The sequence below is a fragment of the Gnatocerus cornutus genome, chromosome 2 (assembly GCF_029298725.1).
Source record: "Gnatocerus cornutus isolate USDA-ARS CGAHR chromosome 2, icGnaCorn1.1, whole genome shotgun sequence".
NCBI classification, from domain to species: Eukaryota; Metazoa; Arthropoda; class Insecta; order Coleoptera; family Tenebrionidae; genus Gnatocerus; species Gnatocerus cornutus.
The window spans coordinates 16351708-16372638 of NC_142234.1; the positions used below are offsets into that span (position 1 = coordinate 16351708).

Consider the following 20931-nt stretch of genomic DNA (forward strand, 5'->3'; position numbering starts at 1 on the left):
CTATTTGGAAGTTCTAATAGGTACTAATTAAGACTGTTTTTTTTCAAATTTGATCCATAGTTTTTGGATGATGATCTCAGCTAACCTAGTAACTGAGTGAACTGTTAGTTTTTCGCCAATTTTATGATCCCGCTTTTTGAAATGCAAGTTTTGTGTGCAGAAAAACCTTGACATTTGCTAGGAACAGAACCACTTTTTAAAACGGTACTACAAGACAAAATTGGGGGTTTCAACTGTTGATTGCTAATTAAAAAACCTCTCGTCGAAATGCATCGGACGCAGGAATTTTTTGCACTAGTTGAATAACCGTTTAATGGAAGTCTAGAACCTCATCATAGAAGAAAAGTAAAGTGATTTAGTTGATGCCATATATTACGATAAATCAAATAGCTAACCGTGGAGGAATTTGCCCATAGTGTTTCTCTTTATCGGCATTACTGTTATCTGAGTACTCACAACATATTTATGCTTCATTTAAAGATGTACTCCAACAACATTGTTGTTTATGCCACATTGTTCTTCTGAGATGTTTATTCCTTCAGTTAAGAGGCCGTAATTATGTTATTGGTAATAAGGTTTTTAGCACCTTGGCAGTACTGAGAAATAATGAATAGTTAAGATATAGTAATTGCAGATCTTTCAAACAAGTGGGTTAACTTGAAGCGTTAATATGACAGGAGTCTTAAATTTGAGAACGTGCCTTATTGAAACTATTTTTAATAAACACAATGGCGCACTTATAATTCCGTCGGTTTAATGGGAAACGGTAAACAACTGGTTTTGTTACCGCAACTATTGTTTTTTAAATTTCGCTTTGGCATGCTGATGCTTAACACAATGTTGCGATAATAAAGACTTAATAAAATGGCACACACGTGTAGAATTTTAATTACCGTTAAAGGTAATTTAATTTTTCACCAAACAGACAAAAATTGGCTCGAGAGTATTGCGTGCACAATTGAAAATGATGAATTGTGAATTGAAATTTCATGTATTCAAAAATAGCGCGTTGTTTTTTTACCTTTAGTGCAATCGAACGCTCGGTATGTCTTGTAAGAACTGGAGAGAAATATAGCTGTCCGCGTCCTAAATGATCGCTTGATTTATTTCATTGCTTGTATTATTTATGCTTGAAGAAAGAAAAATTTGTTTTCACTATTAATTATCTATGACGATTTTTTAAGCGTGCGTACCACCAACCAGCGGTTTTTACGAGACAAATTCGCGCGACCAAATGCCCATAAAAGTCCATAAAATCAATCGTAATTAACAGGTGTACACTTGAGCTTGGTACTGTTGTAAAAGAAGCAGGTTTTTGCAGACTGAAATTTATAGCGTCGCAATACTGACGAAGTCAAGCCGATATGCGACAAATAAATTTACGATTTAGGAAGAGGAAGTATTACAGTTTCGTTTTATTGTACGAGTCGTGCATTTTTAGTGAATCCTGTTCTGCTACATTGCTCTGCTTTTCCAGTTTCACTCTATGGATCGAACTTAATCGCCGAAATCAAACTTTCACACCTTTGCAGAGAAGAAACTTCCAAGGATTGTAGTCACGTAACTCGTGTTCCACGAGCATTTTTGGCTCTGTGTAGTTGGAAAAAAGCTATAAATTTCGTTGGCTATCTCAAGCGTGTGACTAGAAATCACATTAGCTTCCTATTACGCAACAGATTCTATTACACAAAGGAACCGTTAAAAAACCGAAATCAACTCCAATTTGCAGCAAACATACAGATCGTGTAGGTCAAGCAAAGCAATTCAACATTTGCGGTTTTGGATTATTGCACTACTGAATGTAGCGCTTGTGCAATGTTTGTGGGAGTTTTTTCAATTCAACTACGGCGAAATAACGGATCTACTTTGTTTATTACACGGTACTCCATATAATTTTAAAATAAAACATGATCGCCATGTTCTCGAAATAAAAGGAAAATTTTGTGAAAGTACAAAGGATTTATGTATCTATTGTTAGAGATCACCACTGAACTATAACCGTTAACTAAACTTAAATGTCAAAACTGCTCAATTGCAAAGTTCTTCTTCGTGATTAGAGTAAATAGACGATTCTGAAAAATCCTTTAATAGACTCCGGGCAAGGTGCAATTTTACGCCGATAACAACGGGAGAGTGGAACAAGAAATCAGCAAGCAAATTGTACCTATCGCTAATTAATGCAATCGTTTGCAAATCAAGATTGAAATTTTTTAAATTATTGGATTTTTACTACTGCTCGTTAAATTGCATCTTTCATTTATAACCTACTTTTTGATTTCATAGATGTGATTAGCAAGTTTTATAGGCAATCAAATTTAAGAAGAAATTAAAATTTATAAGAGGGTTAGAAGGTTATTACTGGATCCTAAATCAAAGTATGCACTTGTCATAAATTAAAAGATCATTTAACACCGAGAAAATCAAAATGAAGCTTTCACGAGATTTACCAGGTAAAATGGAAAAAATTGTGAAAATTAGTGGTTTCAATGTGATCACTATTAATCTAGTCAACAAATTTTCGAAAAAAATCGTACTGAAAAAGTGGAATTTCGAAATCGGATTGTTTCCTGAGTTCGAATCTGAAGTTCGTTTTGCTCCGTCAGGTCCGGATTCAGAGATATTCTTGAAAAATGTTTTTCTTAGGTTCTACTGTATACAAAAATTTATTTTTGCAACAGTGTTTTGAAAAGCAAATTTAATAAGTTTTCTAACGACCTATAAAACTTATCGCTAGAGTTAGTAGTTTTGTTTACAAAATCGTAATTTCTAGGCATGGATTAATCTGCAATAAAAGATGCCATTACTTATACGAAAATTTTGTCTGGAGCCAAAACATGATCTAGATTGATACGAAAACGTCTTATTTAAAATATATAAAACTCGCCCAACAACTATTTTCAATAGTTGCTGCATAATTTTTACCAATGATCTTCCATTCTGACCAGTGAAATCATTTGAAAACGCAAGCTTTATCAAAAACTACAATTTTGTGAGCATTAAAATTAAAATTTTTGCAAAGTCTTCGAAAGTTAACGAAACGTCATTTTTTTTAAATTAATTCCATTTTATTAATTTAGTATCAAAGTACCAATTTAAGAGTCTTATGCATAAAAGTGTCCAAATTTGTTAAAAAACAGTTTGTTTTTCGAAATTTTCTTAGTTATTTTTTTTTTGGCAAAAACTAAATCTATCGGCGACTTTTATAGTTCGTTGGAACGCGTATTTAGTCACCTTTTCAGTGATGTATTATAAAGTTTCATGATTTTGCAAGTTGCTAAACAAAACTGAAAAAGCAAAAGTGAACGCGGAGTAGCGAAAAAAAACTTCGGATTCAGAATCAGGAGCCAATTCTATCTATTCATTGTGAAAATGGCCACAAAATCAAAATCTTTACTTGACAGAAAATCAAATTCATACAGTAGAAAAAAAATAGAAAATACGTTTATTTTTGCGAAAACATAAATTCAAGATTTCGAAATGTTAACTTTTCTTAGTCTTGATGGACATCGATTTCGAAGAAAAAGCGACCTCGTGTCCAGGCAGATAACTTTAAAATCCCTGAAAAACGAGGCCTCGCATGGCAAACAGCACATCGCCGTGTTTCCAGCTTGTCTTACAGCAAAAAATCCGAGATGTCATTGCAAGTGGTTCCAACGTGAGCATCGTCGTTGGCCCACGCAATAATTTAAAATTCCAATCAATACAGTAAATTAAAGTTGTGTCACCGGATTAAGTAACCTATTATTAATAAGTTGATGGATTGTCAGTTCGTGACAAAGGCGTTTCGCATTACACAGAGCCTGTCTTAAACAAATCGTGTCTTGTCTGACCGGGTTGCTCGTTCTTGGCTCCTTCCGTAACAAACAGAGGTCACTCATGATCGAAGCAATGTCTGCATGATTAATTTGACATAAGTTGGTAGCACGTTTTCTAATTTCTATTGTTTCGCCATACGATAATACCTTTTAGTCGCAATTATTCGATATGATTTATCGGCCGAAATTGGAGGCTCTAGATTCAGTTCAAGATTAAGAACTAATGAGCTTGGAAAAGCAACCTTGACGTCATGCACAGTTTTAATTAATGCCATTTCGAGCGATTTCGGTCGAGAAATGCTTACTCACTACCAAATTTAAATCCTCTAGTACGATAGCTGCGGCGCGTATGAAGTAAGATGACATCTTGATACGACCAAGATGAGCAGATATCACTTTACTAACTAGCCGAACAGTCAGGATTTGAATACTTAATGAAAATTCTTAGAGCGGAGAGAAAAAAGTCTCATGTTCCCGAATTGTGCTGAAAATTTTACCTAGAAAACACGATGCTACAAACTGTCAATGTGAAATTTAAGACTATTTAACTGATCGTTTTAAGATATCACAAAGTTGTTGGAGATATTTCAGGCGACCGGAAACAAGGTATCTTTTGTCCTTAATTGACACATTCAATGACCCAACACTTCGTTCACAATCTGGCCCGTGGAGATTTAATTCTATAATCCAATTTTAGGAGATTCCATCGATAGATACACTTCAGATTAATAACGCCGTTGAGTAGGTTATTATCAACTTAAGTAACAAGTAAACAAGTAATTGTTGATTTCAAAAATTGATAATAATCTCGACCACTTATGCCCGAAGCTCAACATTATGAAAGCACGCGCTTTTGGTAACGCAACAATTTCATTTGGGTTACATTACGTGACTAACAATGATCAACGTTTTGACATGAAGAATCTGTTCTAAGTTAATTATTATATTAAGTTTTCACATACTTGTTTAAAAAATTAAGCGTGGGTCGTAACTCATCTTGTATTGCGTGTACAAACTGTTGATTTGCGGCTAACATCAGTGTGATTCCGGAAACTCGCGTGATTGTGAACTATGCAAAATTTAGAAGAATTCAACCTACCCAAAAACTAGAATCCAACGAATATTACTCATGATATTAATACACGCCCAAAATAGTTCCATAGACATGTAAAAAGCACGAGAACCGTGTTATTATGTGTTCAGTTAATGAACGGTAACAGCAACATTAGTTAAATTAATAGTTCCCGGGCAATATTTACAATACTAGTTACGACTAGCCTTTATTATAGGTGTAGTAATTTTTAATCGAGCTCGAATTTTTATTTCTCAATTGTTCGTAAGTACGTGCTAATTAAGACTTTGAAATTACCAATTAGGAACGAAAAACTGGGACAAACCCAAAGCATGTGTTTTTCGGTCCAATTCCAATCGCAGGTAATTATCACTCATATCCTCTGTCATCCTACACATTAATACAGGTGTCAATTAGTCGGAATTGCTGTTTACAAATCGCTCAAAAATATTCGTAATCATAACTCATAACGTACTTTAATTGCTTTAAGTTGTTTGTAATAGCGGCATTAGGTACCGTAACTTATGTTACAACAAAACATCGACATTCTAATGTGTCCGGCGATCGAATTTTTAGTAAGTTCGATGTTCTTTAGCAAAATTTATGATTATGTGGTGTTTGACTAATGCCGACTGATTTTAATTAAACAGAGAAACGCGGTCTAGAGCAAGATTCATGATTATGGACTCGATAGTGCAACGATTCTGAAATAAATTTTACCACGAAACATACGTGTTATTACCGTTTAGTGCTTGAAAAATACGCAAAATATTATTTATTCTTTCCACTCCCCGATTTCAGCGTTCATTAAAATTCCCAGAAATAAAACGAAGTTGTTACAGCGATTTTAGCGCGGTGTAATTGTATTTTAATGTTTTAATCCGACTTAACTGTCGTGTATCGCATCTATTATGTACAAGTAAACATTAAATAATTTTCTACTTAGCAGAGCGATGTAATTTATATGAGCAGTTTTGACAGTTTAATAAAGAGGCAGTGATAGATGACTAACGTAAATAGTAGTAACAGAGTCCTGGACTAATGACGGCTTGAGGGAGACAGTCAATTTTCAAAAAAGTGCTACGATTGCACCTGTGTTTTAATTAAACTAAACGTACTTAAAATTTTATTGGTTTGGTCCGACGCTGTCTCGTTTCCCAAGATTTAACCATGTTGTGCAGCAAACTCGAATTATCAAGGATCCATTAGGTGAAGTGGTGTGGTAAGAAGATACGGTCCCAGATCGTAAATATTGAGTGTTTTACCTGGCTGCCTCTTCTACACATTTTTTCCCGTTTGAAGATATAAATGTCAAGTATTCCACACGTTTGATGTCATTCAGATCTGCACCGTTTTGGTCTCTTCATGACTCATCACGTTGCATCTTTCTTGTTCATCCGCACTAAAATGAAAATGTTACTAATTAAACAGACATTGACGAAGATTGATGAAGTGTTAACACAACGAAGTTTCGTAAAACTGCGTTTGATTGTATTTGTCAAAAGCTATTGTGTGAAACTGTTAAAAGCCAGTTAAGTAAATAGTTTTTTTGCTTGTCATGAGATACTTAGATCGGGTAAGTCAACCGTTTTGTCGGAAATTCTTTGTGTGGTGTCACCAAAGCTCCTTTTATTCGTGCCCTTAATATGTCAGAATGGTTGCAACACGAATATTTGGGTAACGTTTGATATGTGATCTTTCGCGCACGAAATCTTTTGCGAAAGACCAGTCGCAACAATGCAAAATGAGGGTCAGCGAAAGATAAAGTGATTGATTACATTAAGTATAGTGTGTAGTGACAGCGTCCTGAAGGAGTCAATCGACATTGGAACAAAATTATTAGAACAAGGTCGACTTATTATGCTTGCAAATGATGTATTGTTGATGAATAACTGTACAATATAATTTGTACTTATTGTTGAATTCATATATTTCCCAATATGGAGAATTCGATACGGAACCAAAATTGGACATTGTTTTCAAAATGAACCCAGCGCTGACTAACGTCGATGAAAATTTGATTGACACTCAAATCTACTGTTTGAATTGTTGTTCAAACGGTACATGATATTTTATTATTTATACATGTCATAGTCACAATGGCACGTTGAATAATTAGGAGGAATAATATTTCATTGAATCACAGAGTTATTTTCGACTGGCAAACTTTAATGCTAATTGCAATCAACCATCTGTACAATGATACAACTCCCACATCAAATCGAAGTACATGTAGGACGGAAATGAAGCAAAAATAAAACAGCGATGCCAGGAAATGCGAAAATGGTCACGTGTCATAACCCCAAGACAAATCCTACGCTTTCCTCCGGTAAGTTGCGTCCTTTTCTACTGTTGGTCAATGCGGGCGTTAGAGAATGGCAGAGAAAATGTTCACGTGGCTGGAGAAGCGTCTCTACCTGTCTATTTATACAATACCATCATTATTTAAGGATATTCTAATATATCATGGTGCACGTGCTGAACAAAATCAATTGTGCTCGCATGAAACTTATTATTACAGCTTTACACAATGGTGGTGGGTGTCTCAATGAACTCCAACACATCCAGAATGCCTCGATGCAAATTACTGCAGGTTCCGTACGCCATAAACAATGGACAAAAAACGCATGATATTAGCTTTTTTGTCCGGAACAACGCCTATGCAGAAAAACTGAGGAGCTTCGGTATTTGGCTTTATGCTAATCATAATAATCCACGCACACATTCTGCGCACTTCTCAAATTTATCCAAAAAAGAGAACGACAAATCACGGTCGTGTTATCATTCAAGTTTAGCGTATGTTGCAGGAAAACTTTCTATTTAATATTCATAACGTAATTTCAGTAACATCTCGTAATATGATTTACCTGCCTCGTGTAGCAGCTACTGATTATGTATGCTGTTCACAGAGGTTACAATATGAAGTGCTGTTTCATACTTCTGTTTTACTGGAATTTCTGCTTGGTTTCTAATAAATTAATTTAATAACGTGATTATTACATTCATTTCATTTTAACGACAGACATTTATTAATTAATTTTATACGAAAATTATAGTACGAGCTAAACACAATAAAACTGATTTATAATTACGAAGCAAGAGCGGTTTTCTAGATCTGATACTGAAATGTCAAATAAACAACCACAAGCACTCCTACAGAACCACAGTTGCGTAAGAAGCGCTTGAAGATTGGATTCGAATTTTTTACACAAAATTTCGAAATTTTCGTCATCTGAAATATTACTATTGTTATTCTTCTTCAGAGTTCTCAGACTGTTAAATGAATTTTGGGCTGAATAAAATGTCTGATTTTCTTTATGAAACCTTAAAAAAACTAATGGATTGTGGTTCTTAGTTTACTGATTAAAAAAGCTTACTAAAAATGTTATTAAAGTTTTTAACTACTCAGAATTTTTTATTTGGTATACTAATTTCTTTATCGTTTTGAAAAAGTTAGATTAAAGCGTTTTTTAAATCTTTTGAGAACATTCTAGGATTCCAAAACACTAAATTAAGAAATTAAAAAAATAAATTTCAATTTCAACTAACTATACCATATTTTTTTTGAGAAACGACTTATTTATTTATTTACAAAATCTTATTGCAAGGAAGAAATTCAAAATTCCATAATAATATCATTATTGTTATTTGTTTTCAGAAACCTTACACGTTTAGTAATTAGGAAAACTCGACGGCGTAGCCAGACAGCTGTGGGCGAGCTTTCGCTGTGAGCTTCCGCGAGAACACTGTACATAATTAATTTTTTTTATATATCTATTTATTGTTAAAACCGAAAAAGGATTAGTTGAACCGCCCCAAATAAAACATTTTATTGTTGAAAATAAAATTTACTACATTTGCATTGATTTTCAGTAAGTTACCATAAAGCTGTTTTGGGTAAAACATAATCTGCAAAAAAAGGGCGTCGACGCAAGCCTTATAATTTAAAATGGATTGGTGGCCCTTTCGAGTTTGACATTATAAGGTACAAAATTCATACTGCTAAAAAGAATCTTCCATAAACGTCAACGTTTTCCAAACCATTAAAAAGTCCGTAAATATTTCTAGAAAATTTGTTTTGCTCGTCCCTCAGTTGCTTTTGCTTCAAGAAAAAAAATCCTTTTAATTTGAACAATATAGCTAGAAGGTTACTTTAATAATGAAGAAAGGATTTAGCCTCTTTCATGTCAGAGCATCTACCATCTTACAATACGTAATTCTAGTAATTCTATTATTTGGCGTATATTTTATAATATGCGTATAGTTGCGTGTTTCTCGTAATAAATTAGACAGAGCAGAAAATAAATACTACAAAAACAGTTAATATTCTTAAGTTAGCCAAGGACAATCTCGATGTGGTAATGATACTCTAATAACACAGAATAATTGACAGGAAAAATACTTCCATACAATTAGTATGATTTTAATAACCTGTCTTGCAAAAAATGTGTGAACCTCCGGAACGCGTTTTAAAAGGCTCCTACTTTAGAAGAAACCACACACATCTCGTTGTCAGCCATCAAGTGGCGTGTCATCGGCAAAAAAGAAGAGTCGAACTGTGAATTTATACGCTCGAAACCGAGTCTAATTTGTATTGTATCTTTATTTTATTTGATTGAGTTGATGAGAGATGTCTTATTATATTGAATTTGTCCACTTTCTTCAGTAATCTTTGTGGTTTATGGTGTACGTGTTCCGCCCTCAAGCTTCCATTGTGAGCTTAGTAGTTTTCTTAAGTAATTGAATAGTGGAGGTTTTAGTGTGAAATTTCGCTATCAAAGTAGCTTGAAGCAGCCATAAAGAAGTTTACATCGGCAAACAATAGTACGTAAGCAGCCAAGTGAGTGTCCCTTGACAATGTTAAAGACGCGCTGAAAAATACCGACATATTTAAAGGTTAATAATTCAACAGCATTTCTGGTTTGCTCGTTCGTTACCCATTAAACTTCTTTGGTAGTGAAAAAGGACATTATTTTGCATTGTACAGAAAGTTTATTTGGCCATAAAGGACGTTTGGTTATGGAAATAGGAGTTGATTGCGGGAATTGTTGTTCCTAGATTTGTTATTATGGGGACAACGACGTTACCATCGCTGATTTATGTACGTTACGTGGGCGTTTGTTCGCCTATTCAAGCCTTCATTACAAGTGGATTGGTACAAAGTAATCTTACGACCCCATGATTGACCGATCTTTGGTAAGATGGTTTCTTTCATGGTGGGATTTACGCTTTAATCCGCTAGCTCCGAGGCAATTATGGTATCAGTAGTCGAGAATATGACCATAATTCAGCGCTTCTGCGCGAGAACTCCGGGTCGATATCGCGTAAAAATGCAAGAGGCCATATTTCAGGTTACAGCAAAATCCAACTAACAGTAAATTGCAATTATTCCATCTTGCAGCTAGTTACCAGAACTTTATGACATGGCAGTTAACATAAACAACATTATAGAAAGTGTTGCAGAGGAGTGAATATGCAAGTCCATTATTGGTGTTGTTTTAGATTAACATACATAATTGTAACTAACCCATAGTTGACTTGGTTTAGCTCGGGTAATTAGCATAGAATTGTCATAATGTTCTTTCGCGATCGTGAGATCGACACGAAACGCTCCAATCTTCTTTGAATTTCATTTTGAAACCTTTAGATCGGGTTTTCAGTTGCTTGCTCTCTTCGCCGTTTTTATTCATTAGATAATATTTTCCTGATGCCATTAAAAAACCACATATTTGTACCGTTTTCTCCTCCACCGGTCTAATCAATTGTAGGTGTTTTACTTTGTTTTAGAAAGTCCTTTCTTTATTACCGACCATATATGTCGTATAGATCCAATCTAGATCACGTTACTTATCAGTGACATACACAACACGTACCTATAATAACCTGCCTTTCTTTGCGACATTTTCATCCTATCTTCACCATCATGATTTCGCCCAACCACCCCGATCGGACCGTAGACAACACCTGGTACTTTATTAAAATTTATCAAAGAACCAGTAATCCAGACTGATCAGATAAACGACCTTCCTCAATGGATGCTTCTGAAAAACGATCTTAAGTGGCATTAACTCTAATCTGATTGTTAGGAGATGGGACACCATCTTCGACTCTCCAGGAGAATTATAATTGGGTAATACATCTGCGCGAAATTATTCATAAGTTGCCGAGATGTATCAAGATTCTCATTTCGTTCACGTTATCTTCGAATGGCCGGAGATTAAGTTATAACTTTATAAACTCAATAATTTGTCACCGACGTCGCTTTTGTTAAAGCTTGATCTCGTTGAAATCAATGTAAAAATCCCACAATTTTACGACTTATTTATGTCTTTCTAATGGAACACCGACAGCAGTTATAACACTCTGTAATTGAATAACAAGATTATTTAGTGTTTAATACCAACGGGGAAGGTGCTATAAATTAAACTTCTCTGGGCGTTCTTGTTCTTGCTCGGCTCAGAAGATACATGCAATATTGAAAATTTTTCTTGTCGCGCAATCGTTTGTTTGGCTTTCACAATTTGACAAACTATTCTGGTTAATATAAATGGTAAACAGCAACTTATGACGAATGGTATAGAAGAGTTAAAAAAAAATGCATGCATCATTCATAAGATTAGAATTCAATACACAATAAATATCAAATGTCAGCTCTTTAAATCTCTATAAATAATAAAAATGAAGGTAAACAAGCCAACATTCTAAATAACCGTATCGCATTATTATTAATAATAAAGATGGGAAGTATATTAATCCAACGTACATAAATCATGGTAAAATAATTGAATGGATACACAAATACCCAATGGATTACTCAATTATCGTCCATCAAACGATTTGTTTGTGAATTTGCATACTTAATAGCCACAGAAGACGACAAACAATTTATTTTTCCTTTGACAAGAGTGAGTACCGAAATAACAGGACTCAAAAAGAGTCTCGGCATGAGTTTATATTAAATATCGATAAATATCTATTTCCGACATTCGCATAGAGAAATAACCGTTTTTAATTTCATCCAACTGCGACAAACAAATAATTAATCCGTGAAATCTCGGTTCCCGATGCAACATCATCGCGCCATCAAATAAATTAATCTGAACTGTGTACTTACGAAATAACACTCTGACCCATAACTGGGGGCAACGCAAATCGCGGTCTGAAGAGAGAAAAAGAAAGATGAGAATTCCGAGCTATCTTGGGGAGATTTATGAATGATTACGGAAAATTATGTCAAGTCTGGTATTGATTAAACGGCGAGCTTTGGGTCAAGCTCGTTCTTAGAATTTAACAATTGTATATTTTAACACCTACGCTGTGTTGACGCCTGGAGATATTTAACCTATTGTTGTAATCACATAGGATTGTGTAACACCCTTTATGCTCAAACCTTTCATTATAATACCGAAAGCAACAATCAGAAACAATACTTTTGAAACGGGTAATGGATGAGTACCCAAAGAAAGGTTAGTGTACTGATAAAGCCATTGGTCTACACCACCTCACTCCAATTATTCAATCCAGCTTTGCGATTGGTGAATTTGTTTCGTTTGTACAATAAATTGAAATTCGATAAAAGCTCGCGCAAGTGTGGGGAGCTTTCGCAGCTTTTCCCTTGCGCAAAGACGCCATATTGGTTGCTTCTGCGCTTTGCACGAGCCAGATATTGATTTAAACAATTACCATTAATTTCTTTGGTTAAATTATAAATTATCCACACTTGACCTAAACTGCGCGGGTATTAGTCACTTGCTTACTAATACGCAGATTTAAATAACAAGTTGTTCTTATAAAATTAGAAAAGAATGCATGAATGGGACTGCAAGTGGATGGGTTTATTATCAATGAATCACTATCCCCGGGCTAGCTTATAAAATATAAGAGCTATAAGGAAAATATATGTAGTTGATGTGCAAGTAGGTTACGGAAGAGGACTTTCATGATACACACCTTCCTTACATGGTAGTTAGGAGCTTATTTTTCAAAATATAATTATATGTTTGCTGGAAGTTTTTTGCATCAAGCGCGATTTTTTATGATTTGGTATTAACACGAGAAATGCAGAGATTTACGATTGCCACCAGTGGATAATGGGGGTTATTTGCATATTTGGGGATAAAAAAGTCTTGCTTCATCATCGGATTTGTCAAACGATACACTGCCATGATTTGTCGGTTAATTTAACTAGGCAGATTAGATAGAAGATGAAGATTGTAATTAGCTCTATGTAAATCTATCTCGGTGAATATTGGTGAAGAACGACAGATAGAAAGATGCGGTTTTTGCCATCGCAAATTTGTTGCTTTTTTGTCTTGCTTATCTCGAATTTGAAAGTTATATAGAAACTATTTAGTTTGCCGATTTGAGATGAAGATTGTAATTAGCTCTATGCAAATCTATCCCGGTGAATATTGGTGAAGAACGACAGATAGAAAGATGCGGTTTTCGCCATCGAAAATTTGTTGCTTTTTTGTCTTGCTTATCTCAAATTTGAAAGTTATATAGAAACTATTTAGTTTGCCGATTTGAGATTTGGCCACTTAATAGACCTCGAGCTGCTCTTTCGATTGGTGCATCTAACGTTGTTTTCGCCCTGAAAAAACTCTTAAAAAATGTTCCCAAAAACAAACTTAAGATATTGGTACTCAAATTACGCAGAATTTTACGCAGAATCCAAAACTGTGCTAATTTTTTGTGCACGTCAACAAATAACAGAATTAGAAGCAATTGAAATTTCTGGTAGTTGTCAAACGGCGAATTTTCTCCAAAATTACGATAGATAGAAAAATGAGGTTTTGTCCCTTGTTTTTTATTTAATTTTGAAAATCCATAGATTTTACACTGTAGTTAATGTTATTATGACTAAAATTTGCGGTTCTCAATACCTGTTGTTCGGCAAATAAAAGCAGTGCATGGAACTCCATGACTCGGATTTATCTTTTCAAAGCACGTGCTAATTGCCTTTTAATAAGTGCTCTAAATTTAATAGCAACTTTCTTTATATAGCTCGTCATCAAATGTTTTACCTTGTCAATTTCACTTTTACAATTAAAAAATATAACAACTAATTATCGCATGTCAGGAAGAAACATCGAAGGCCGTTTCCAATTTATTTTAGTTAAACACGAAATATTTTGACCTTCTTTTAATTTATCGTCGATATAAAAAGCTGAAGCTTTCTCGCGCCTCTCTCTACAAAAGAAACGTGTGATTTATAGGTACTGAATTTTTATCGAAACAATAATTGGTCGCGGGCCGATTGAAAAACAATACTGCCTACGCATAACCCCGAGAGAAATTATTGTTACTACTAATTAAAATATGTTTTTCTCGAACAATTTACACCTCGGCGGGGCATAGATGGCACAATGGGAATGATTCATCGTTATTTCATTTGATTTTAATAGTGCTCGCCATGCTTTAAGCATCATGTCCCACACGTGTATGTTTTGATTACTTGTGCTGTGTATACCGCCAATTAGTGCAATGGCGATCGAGTGGGTTGACTTTATTTATATTTGCATATGCTTAACCTCTCCTAGCACATTTAAATACTTATTGTACCATAAAACTGTAATGTATACCAGTAAAAAGAAGATGCATTAGTTTCAGTAATAACGTCCAACAGGCAGTTTAATTGAAATGCTAATTTCCCGTCCCGGTAAATTTCGGTGCCATAAATAAATTTCATTTTTTGCAACATTCTGCACCGGTCTAGAAATAAATGAGTTTTCATTTATTATAATAAGAGGAAGCGAAAACTTAGCAACAGTCGTGACGGACGTGAAAATAAGAAACCGGTCATTATCTAAATGGTCAGTTTCTTTGTTTGAATGAGTTGTTTTTGGGGCACAGTATGTGGTCTGAAGTTAATAACAGTCCACGAAGAAAATGCTGTAACATTTCAATGTAAATCAAATAATCGGTTCTAAACGATTTAATCCATCGACTGACTGAATGCAACAAAAAAGTTTTGTTTAATTGCAATTTATTGGTATTTCAGATAAACATGTACGCAATCTAATAAAATCAACAGATCCGCCGAGAATGCATGTAGTCGTATACAAGTTTGATTATTTTTAAAGTGCATTTAACCGTTAAAACACCATAATATTATTACAAATACGGATATACCGAGGTGTCAGACACTCTGGAATGTAACAGTGTCGGACATACATGCGCATGTAACTAAAGTTAAGCTCATGTAATGACCATAATCACGTATTCTTTATAGCGGCTCCTCAATACATATTTCTTGCTTTCTTCTTTGTGAACTAAGCTCGAGATAGGAAAGGACTTAATAACGAGGATCACATGAACATTATTTACACGTTTTTTCATCACCGACAGAGACCACAAAATTATTTGACTTTCGCAGGATCACTCCGAAATAGATTACTTTGTATTAGCTTGCCACATTTCTTCAATATGTTTTCAATTATTGACAATAATAGCGGTCTATTATTCAAAAAGAAAGTGCTTTGATTGGAATTTATATCCCTATCCTACTTAAATTCAATAACCAATCTAAGTTTTCAGTCGCTCAGCTAGTAGCTTCAAAGATAAATATCAGGCAATTAATACAGCATTTCTAAAATTTAATTTGTGGATATTCATGACAGATTACAACGATGTCGATTTGCTTTATTACAAATTCTAGAAGGAATAAATTATTCAGTATCGAGAACTTAACCTGTTTCCCATACTGTTGAGCATTTCAAATATCACACTAATCATTCTCAATAAAAGTCCACTAGCTTCATCATCATATTGCTTTTAAAGAAAGATAAGGATTTGAAAGTAAAATTCTTGTAGTTCTCCACATTATAGCTGTAAAGTGATTTATTTTGTTGTAGATATTTGACGAAATGAGCTCGAGGAATATCAATTTTGACGAACAGTTAATGAGAATCATGAATTTTAATCAAACCACGTTCCATGTTTTACATTTATTCCGCTGTAAATCGAACAGTTTACTACACACTCATTAAAACATCTCGTTTGTAAAGGCCGCATTTTCCGGTGGAACTGATCCATCTTTTTCTGTTGCAGGTAACCAATCTGTGCGATCGATGACGAAAAAACATGGAAGAAAATTCCTTGTTAGACGGAGTGGATTCGGCTTTTCCTTGATCCCATTGTGACAACCCTAAATTAAATTAGTTGCAACATCAATCAGCGAACAGGTCCAGTAGATGACGGCCACTCTTAATAAATATGGTAATTCTAGTCACGCACGCACGCGACGCGATACGCGTCCACGCACTTTTAGTGCCTCTTCTATCTGTGTTATAATATTTTATTTTCCGGTTGTGGCGTGACCAAAGCACGTGTTAGATATTACGTACTGAAGAACTAGCCCTAAAAAAATATGATGTTGAGAAAAAGGGGAGTTGATAGGTCGCGGGAGCCGCGAAAGCGAGCAAAAGACTAGATTTTCGTAAAAAAAGTGTTTTCAAAAATTTTTTTTAATGTCTTCGGAATTACTGACCCTAACGATGCGGTCTATAGTTCGCTGGAAAGCGCATTTAATTACCTTTCCAATACATTTGTCTCTTCCGCTCTATAATTTTGTAGTTTGGCACAGTCATAAAGAAGTCAGAGGTAAAATTTGCAAATCGCATTGCTGTGAACGTAAAATATGTTCTATAATTTTGGAATTTGGCACAATTGATTAACAAGTAAAAGGTAATGATTAAATAAAAAATTAAAAACATGAATACAAAAAATGTCAATTGTTGTTTTTACAAAAATTCAAATTTCTCAAATTAGCCTCTTTCGATTTACAATTTTGTGATTTGGCACAGTAAACTAATAAGTTCTACTTTTGCAAGTCAATACGCAAGTCAATGAGGAGAAACTTATTTTTGTAACATTACAGCCACCAAAGTTACAGATTTTAATCCAAATTTTAAATTGTTTTGTAATTTTTTTTTAATTTGTATATCGCCATAATCTTGGAATTTGACACAGTAAACCAACAAGTCAAGTTAAAAATACGAGAACTGCAATTTTAATGCAAAATATCGAGAATTTTGGATCTATCCCAAAACTAAAATTTTCTCAAATTTATCTCTTGGACTCCATACTTTTAGAATTCGCCACAAAAATTAATCAACTCAATCCTAATTAACTGTTAACTAATAAATTAAGAAAATCGTGGTTTTGACGAGTTGTTGGTTTGACATTTCTGGGCTAAATTGCTTTATTTACGATCAATGATCGATGTATTACTAACCTTTACAATGTTAGGAAATTGGTAATTGTTATCTTTACTTTCTTGGCGGTGGGAAAACGACTTATCAATGGTATTTACAAAACTCCATTGCCACTTCTCAGCGCCGAATGTTGCTGACTCTATCGTGATTTTGCTGTTTCTTTTTTTTTTCTTTTGAAAATCCTGAAGTTGGTCACCTTCCTCTATAAACTAGCACATTTAGTGTCGCCCTTTGACTTTATTTTATTTTGCCAGTTCTCTTTCTCAAAAATGAAGACAATTAGCATTTAGCACCTGGTAGCAATAAATGTTTTGAACTGTACCTTTCTATTGCTTTTTAGTGTCGAGTAATAGACAATATAATTTAGCCAAGAACTAAAATTTAAATATTTCCTAATATCCGCTAATCCAACATTTACTGTTACTGCAGATAATTATACAATAAATATCCTATTATTGTCACTAAAAGAGAAAAAAACAGTAGTATATAAAATTAGACATTAAAAGTGCATAAAACAAGTAGGTAGTGTTGCTACTGGACTTGCTAATTTAGCAAAATTGCTAGTTATAAAATTGTTATTACTGTAGCATTACTTTCCATATTTTAGTGCTTGGTGGCATTACAAAAGCTTTTGCTAAATAATTAGAGGTTATACTGACGCACTTAGTAATTTATGATTGTTCTAAAGTTTTTGCTCCGAAGCTTCCTCTATAGAATAATAGTAAGTAGAGGTTGTAGCTAATTAATTATGTTCCTTGTAAGTCTATATATTTTATTTAGTTACACATTGGAGCGCGATAATTGCAAGCACGAAAAAAAGTCGCTTTTAACCCGTGAGCACCTTAGTTGTCCTCTTGAAAGTGTGCGCGATGGTTTCAATTAATTAGCTAATGCATCCTTCTTAGAATTTCGTTCTCCAGACAGATAATGTTCCGGAATAAATGAATTTTAATTTCATTAAAGTGGCATTCATTTGCGCTTCAGACAGATTCAGATTGCAGGTTTGCGTGTGGCTTCACACAAGCGTTCTGAATTTCATTCCGAACATGTTTCTAGAACCGTCTCTAAATACCGCGAACCATTTGCACAGGAAATACGTCATTTTAGTTTGGCACGAAGCTTCATATTTTGTGCTGATAATAATTGACTTGCACCCGTTCGAGTCCGACAATGCCGTCGCAATTTTAATTAATGGATGATTCAGTTTATCTCCGGTCGAGATCGGTCTTCGGCCCTAAGGACACCATTAATTTGCATTTTTCCACAGATGACGTTTACATTAGAGAATCTTTCGCAAGCATTTATGTAATGGCCGGCGAGAAATGCGGTTCCGTATACTTGTTACCTTTTACGGAAGGAATAAATCACACATAAGTGTTAAAACTGAACCGAAATCTAAAGATTCTAGAGTGGTGTTTAAACAATCCAACCACGATTCCCACGAAACAGGTGTTAATTTGGACTGTAAGCCGACCGGCATGGTGAAGGCGCTAAACTGTTTAAATTATATTTACAAATTATTATGTGAAAATTTCTTGTATTAAGACTTCAAAAGACGCTCCAATTGCTTTGTCACACAAATCCGTCGTTCTACTACCAAGGACGGGGCATTAAACATCTGTTTAATTTCACAGATCTAAAATAAATCTCGTCTATCATAAATCAAACTTTACCAATGCAAATCTGACAGCTTTCTAGCGTTATCGAGATACCAGACAGAAGCTTATCGGCTCACACTGCACCCGACAGATCAAAGAACAATGCTGACACAGCGCAAAAGCCAAAAATGGTCCTCACCATTTACATAGTGATTCTGAATAAATGTCATAACGGATAAATTAACGTGTCACGTAGACGTGTTAATTAATTGCTTAATTAAGTATCGATTGAGCAAACTTTACTCATTGTTTCCGGCAATTACCAAAGTAAACAATTTTAACCCTCTGGCGTTTTTTGAACTTAACAACTGCTTTTCTTCAAAGTGGAAATTTACTGAGTACTGATGCCTAGGTTTTAGGTCGAATATTAATGATTTTAGATATTCCGGTAAGATTGGAAATAAATAAAAAACCGGAAATTATAACTAGTTCGAAGATAAATCTTTTCCTCCACCCACACACTTATCTCCGATCTTATTTCTCTTCCAATCAATAAATACGATCGTATCGGAATGTTCTCCCTTTATGTTCCATACTTATGTAAATCCGCGGATAAATAGAAACACATAAAGTTAAATTACAAATAAATTAAAATCTTGTGACTCCCTGAAGTATAGTTATAACAAATTGACTCATTAGATTCCTAAGATTCCCTACAGAATTTTATGCGTAACAGTACACTGAAATCCTTCGAAATGAACCTACATTTCCATATGAATTATTAATATTGGCATATTTATTTGCCATAGAAGAAGCACAGCGGTACTTGCCAGCAGTTTACGTGACAGTTCTCATTACGAGCCAAGGGCGCATCAATCTCTCGAAATGTCGAAGCCGTTGCCAATGAAGTTGCAAATATTTTGCAATTAATTATTATCATAAATTAATATCTCATTGAAGCAAACATTTTTATGACCGTTACGGATTGTGCACGACGAACAAACGTGTTATTTCTTTATTGCATCTACACTTATTTGTTTACGCAATCAACTTCAAGTTGGAAGAACGCAAACGGAATGCCTCTGGTTAGTGATAAATCAGCTTGAGGCATTGCGTGCCAAAGATATCCAAAGCACCAACCACCCGGAAGAACTTGCGGCCCTTGACAAATGGCGTATCACCAATGTTAAAAATAATGTCCGTTAAAGTGACATTATTTAACGACCTGTATATTGGGTTTCAAATAACTGGTATCTACCGAGCATAAATCACGACCAAAAGTTTATTCTATGGAAATTAATGAATATTGGTGTAATCTGACAATTCATTGCTTCCTGTACTGTGGTTCATTTTCCATCATCTCAAGCGTTTACTCTCCGTTATCTTGTGTGGAAAAAAAAAATCTTTAATAATTCATAAATGTCGCAACAAAATCAACACGGTGCGAAAATATCAATTTGCAATAATAACGGGGTGACAGCAACACGCCGAGTTTCCCCCGAGGCAACCGCAAGCAATTACTGTAATGAGGTCATAACTCTTCCCCTAAAAGCCGGTGGTGGTTCACCGACAACCCCATTACCAAATTACAGCACGCGTGTAGCGCATTAGCCTTGTCTGTGTGTTCAAACACCTAGCGTGGATGTAACCCCTCTAACTTGATAATTTCATAATAGCCCAGGGGCGATAAGAAGGTAGTTGTGTTTTTTATGTAACTGCATAAACCGTCAGGGTGGATCAATCGAGATCCCTTGGGCGTCATTTTTGACATGGAAAGTGAAAGCAGCAAAGAGATCCAAATTCCGTTAACACAGTCCAAATACGTTTTGGCCAAGTACGGGATTCAAGTAATTGAGCCTGCAGTTGATTCCTTCGATGATATTATTTCGACTAAGGAGGATTTGGATCAGAATCACTATCATTTAGGACCGAGAGCCATCGGTTTGTGAAATCTGAAAAATCAAACTGTTACGCGTAATTTTCAGAGTGTAAAACCAACGCCGGAAAATTCAACTGCGACTGCGACAGTTGGATGCGCCTCCTCTGGTACTACCTTAGTCCCTGCTTGCTTATCCTGCGCTGCTTTATCTACAGTTGCAACTGCTGCTGCGATTGCCTCAACTCCTGCTTGAAACGCATGGAAGAGAAGTACACGTTCGAATGTTGCGAGCGATTGAAGTGTTGTAAAATCGACGAAAATTAAAGAGTTGAAATAATATGTTAGTTGA

At 34.9% G+C, this 20931-nt stretch overlaps 1 protein-coding gene across 3 annotated transcripts in view; it reads left to right on the plus strand.

The window, feature by feature from the left end:
* Positions 1-20931, plus strand: part of LOC148179528 (uncharacterized) — an 82911-nt gene that overhangs the window by 49493 nt on the left and 12487 nt on the right. The window contains exon 1 of one of the 3 annotated variants that reach the window (XM_088030435.1): positions 16015-16107. The exons of the other annotated variants lie outside the window; for them this stretch is intronic. Within the exon in view, the coding sequence (XP_087886561.1) occupies positions 16105-16107 (3 nt within the window). The 5' untranslated portion in view covers positions 16015-16104. Of the gene's footprint in view, positions 1-16014; positions 16108-20931 lie in introns of those variants that run through there. 3 annotated transcript variants of the gene reach the window in all.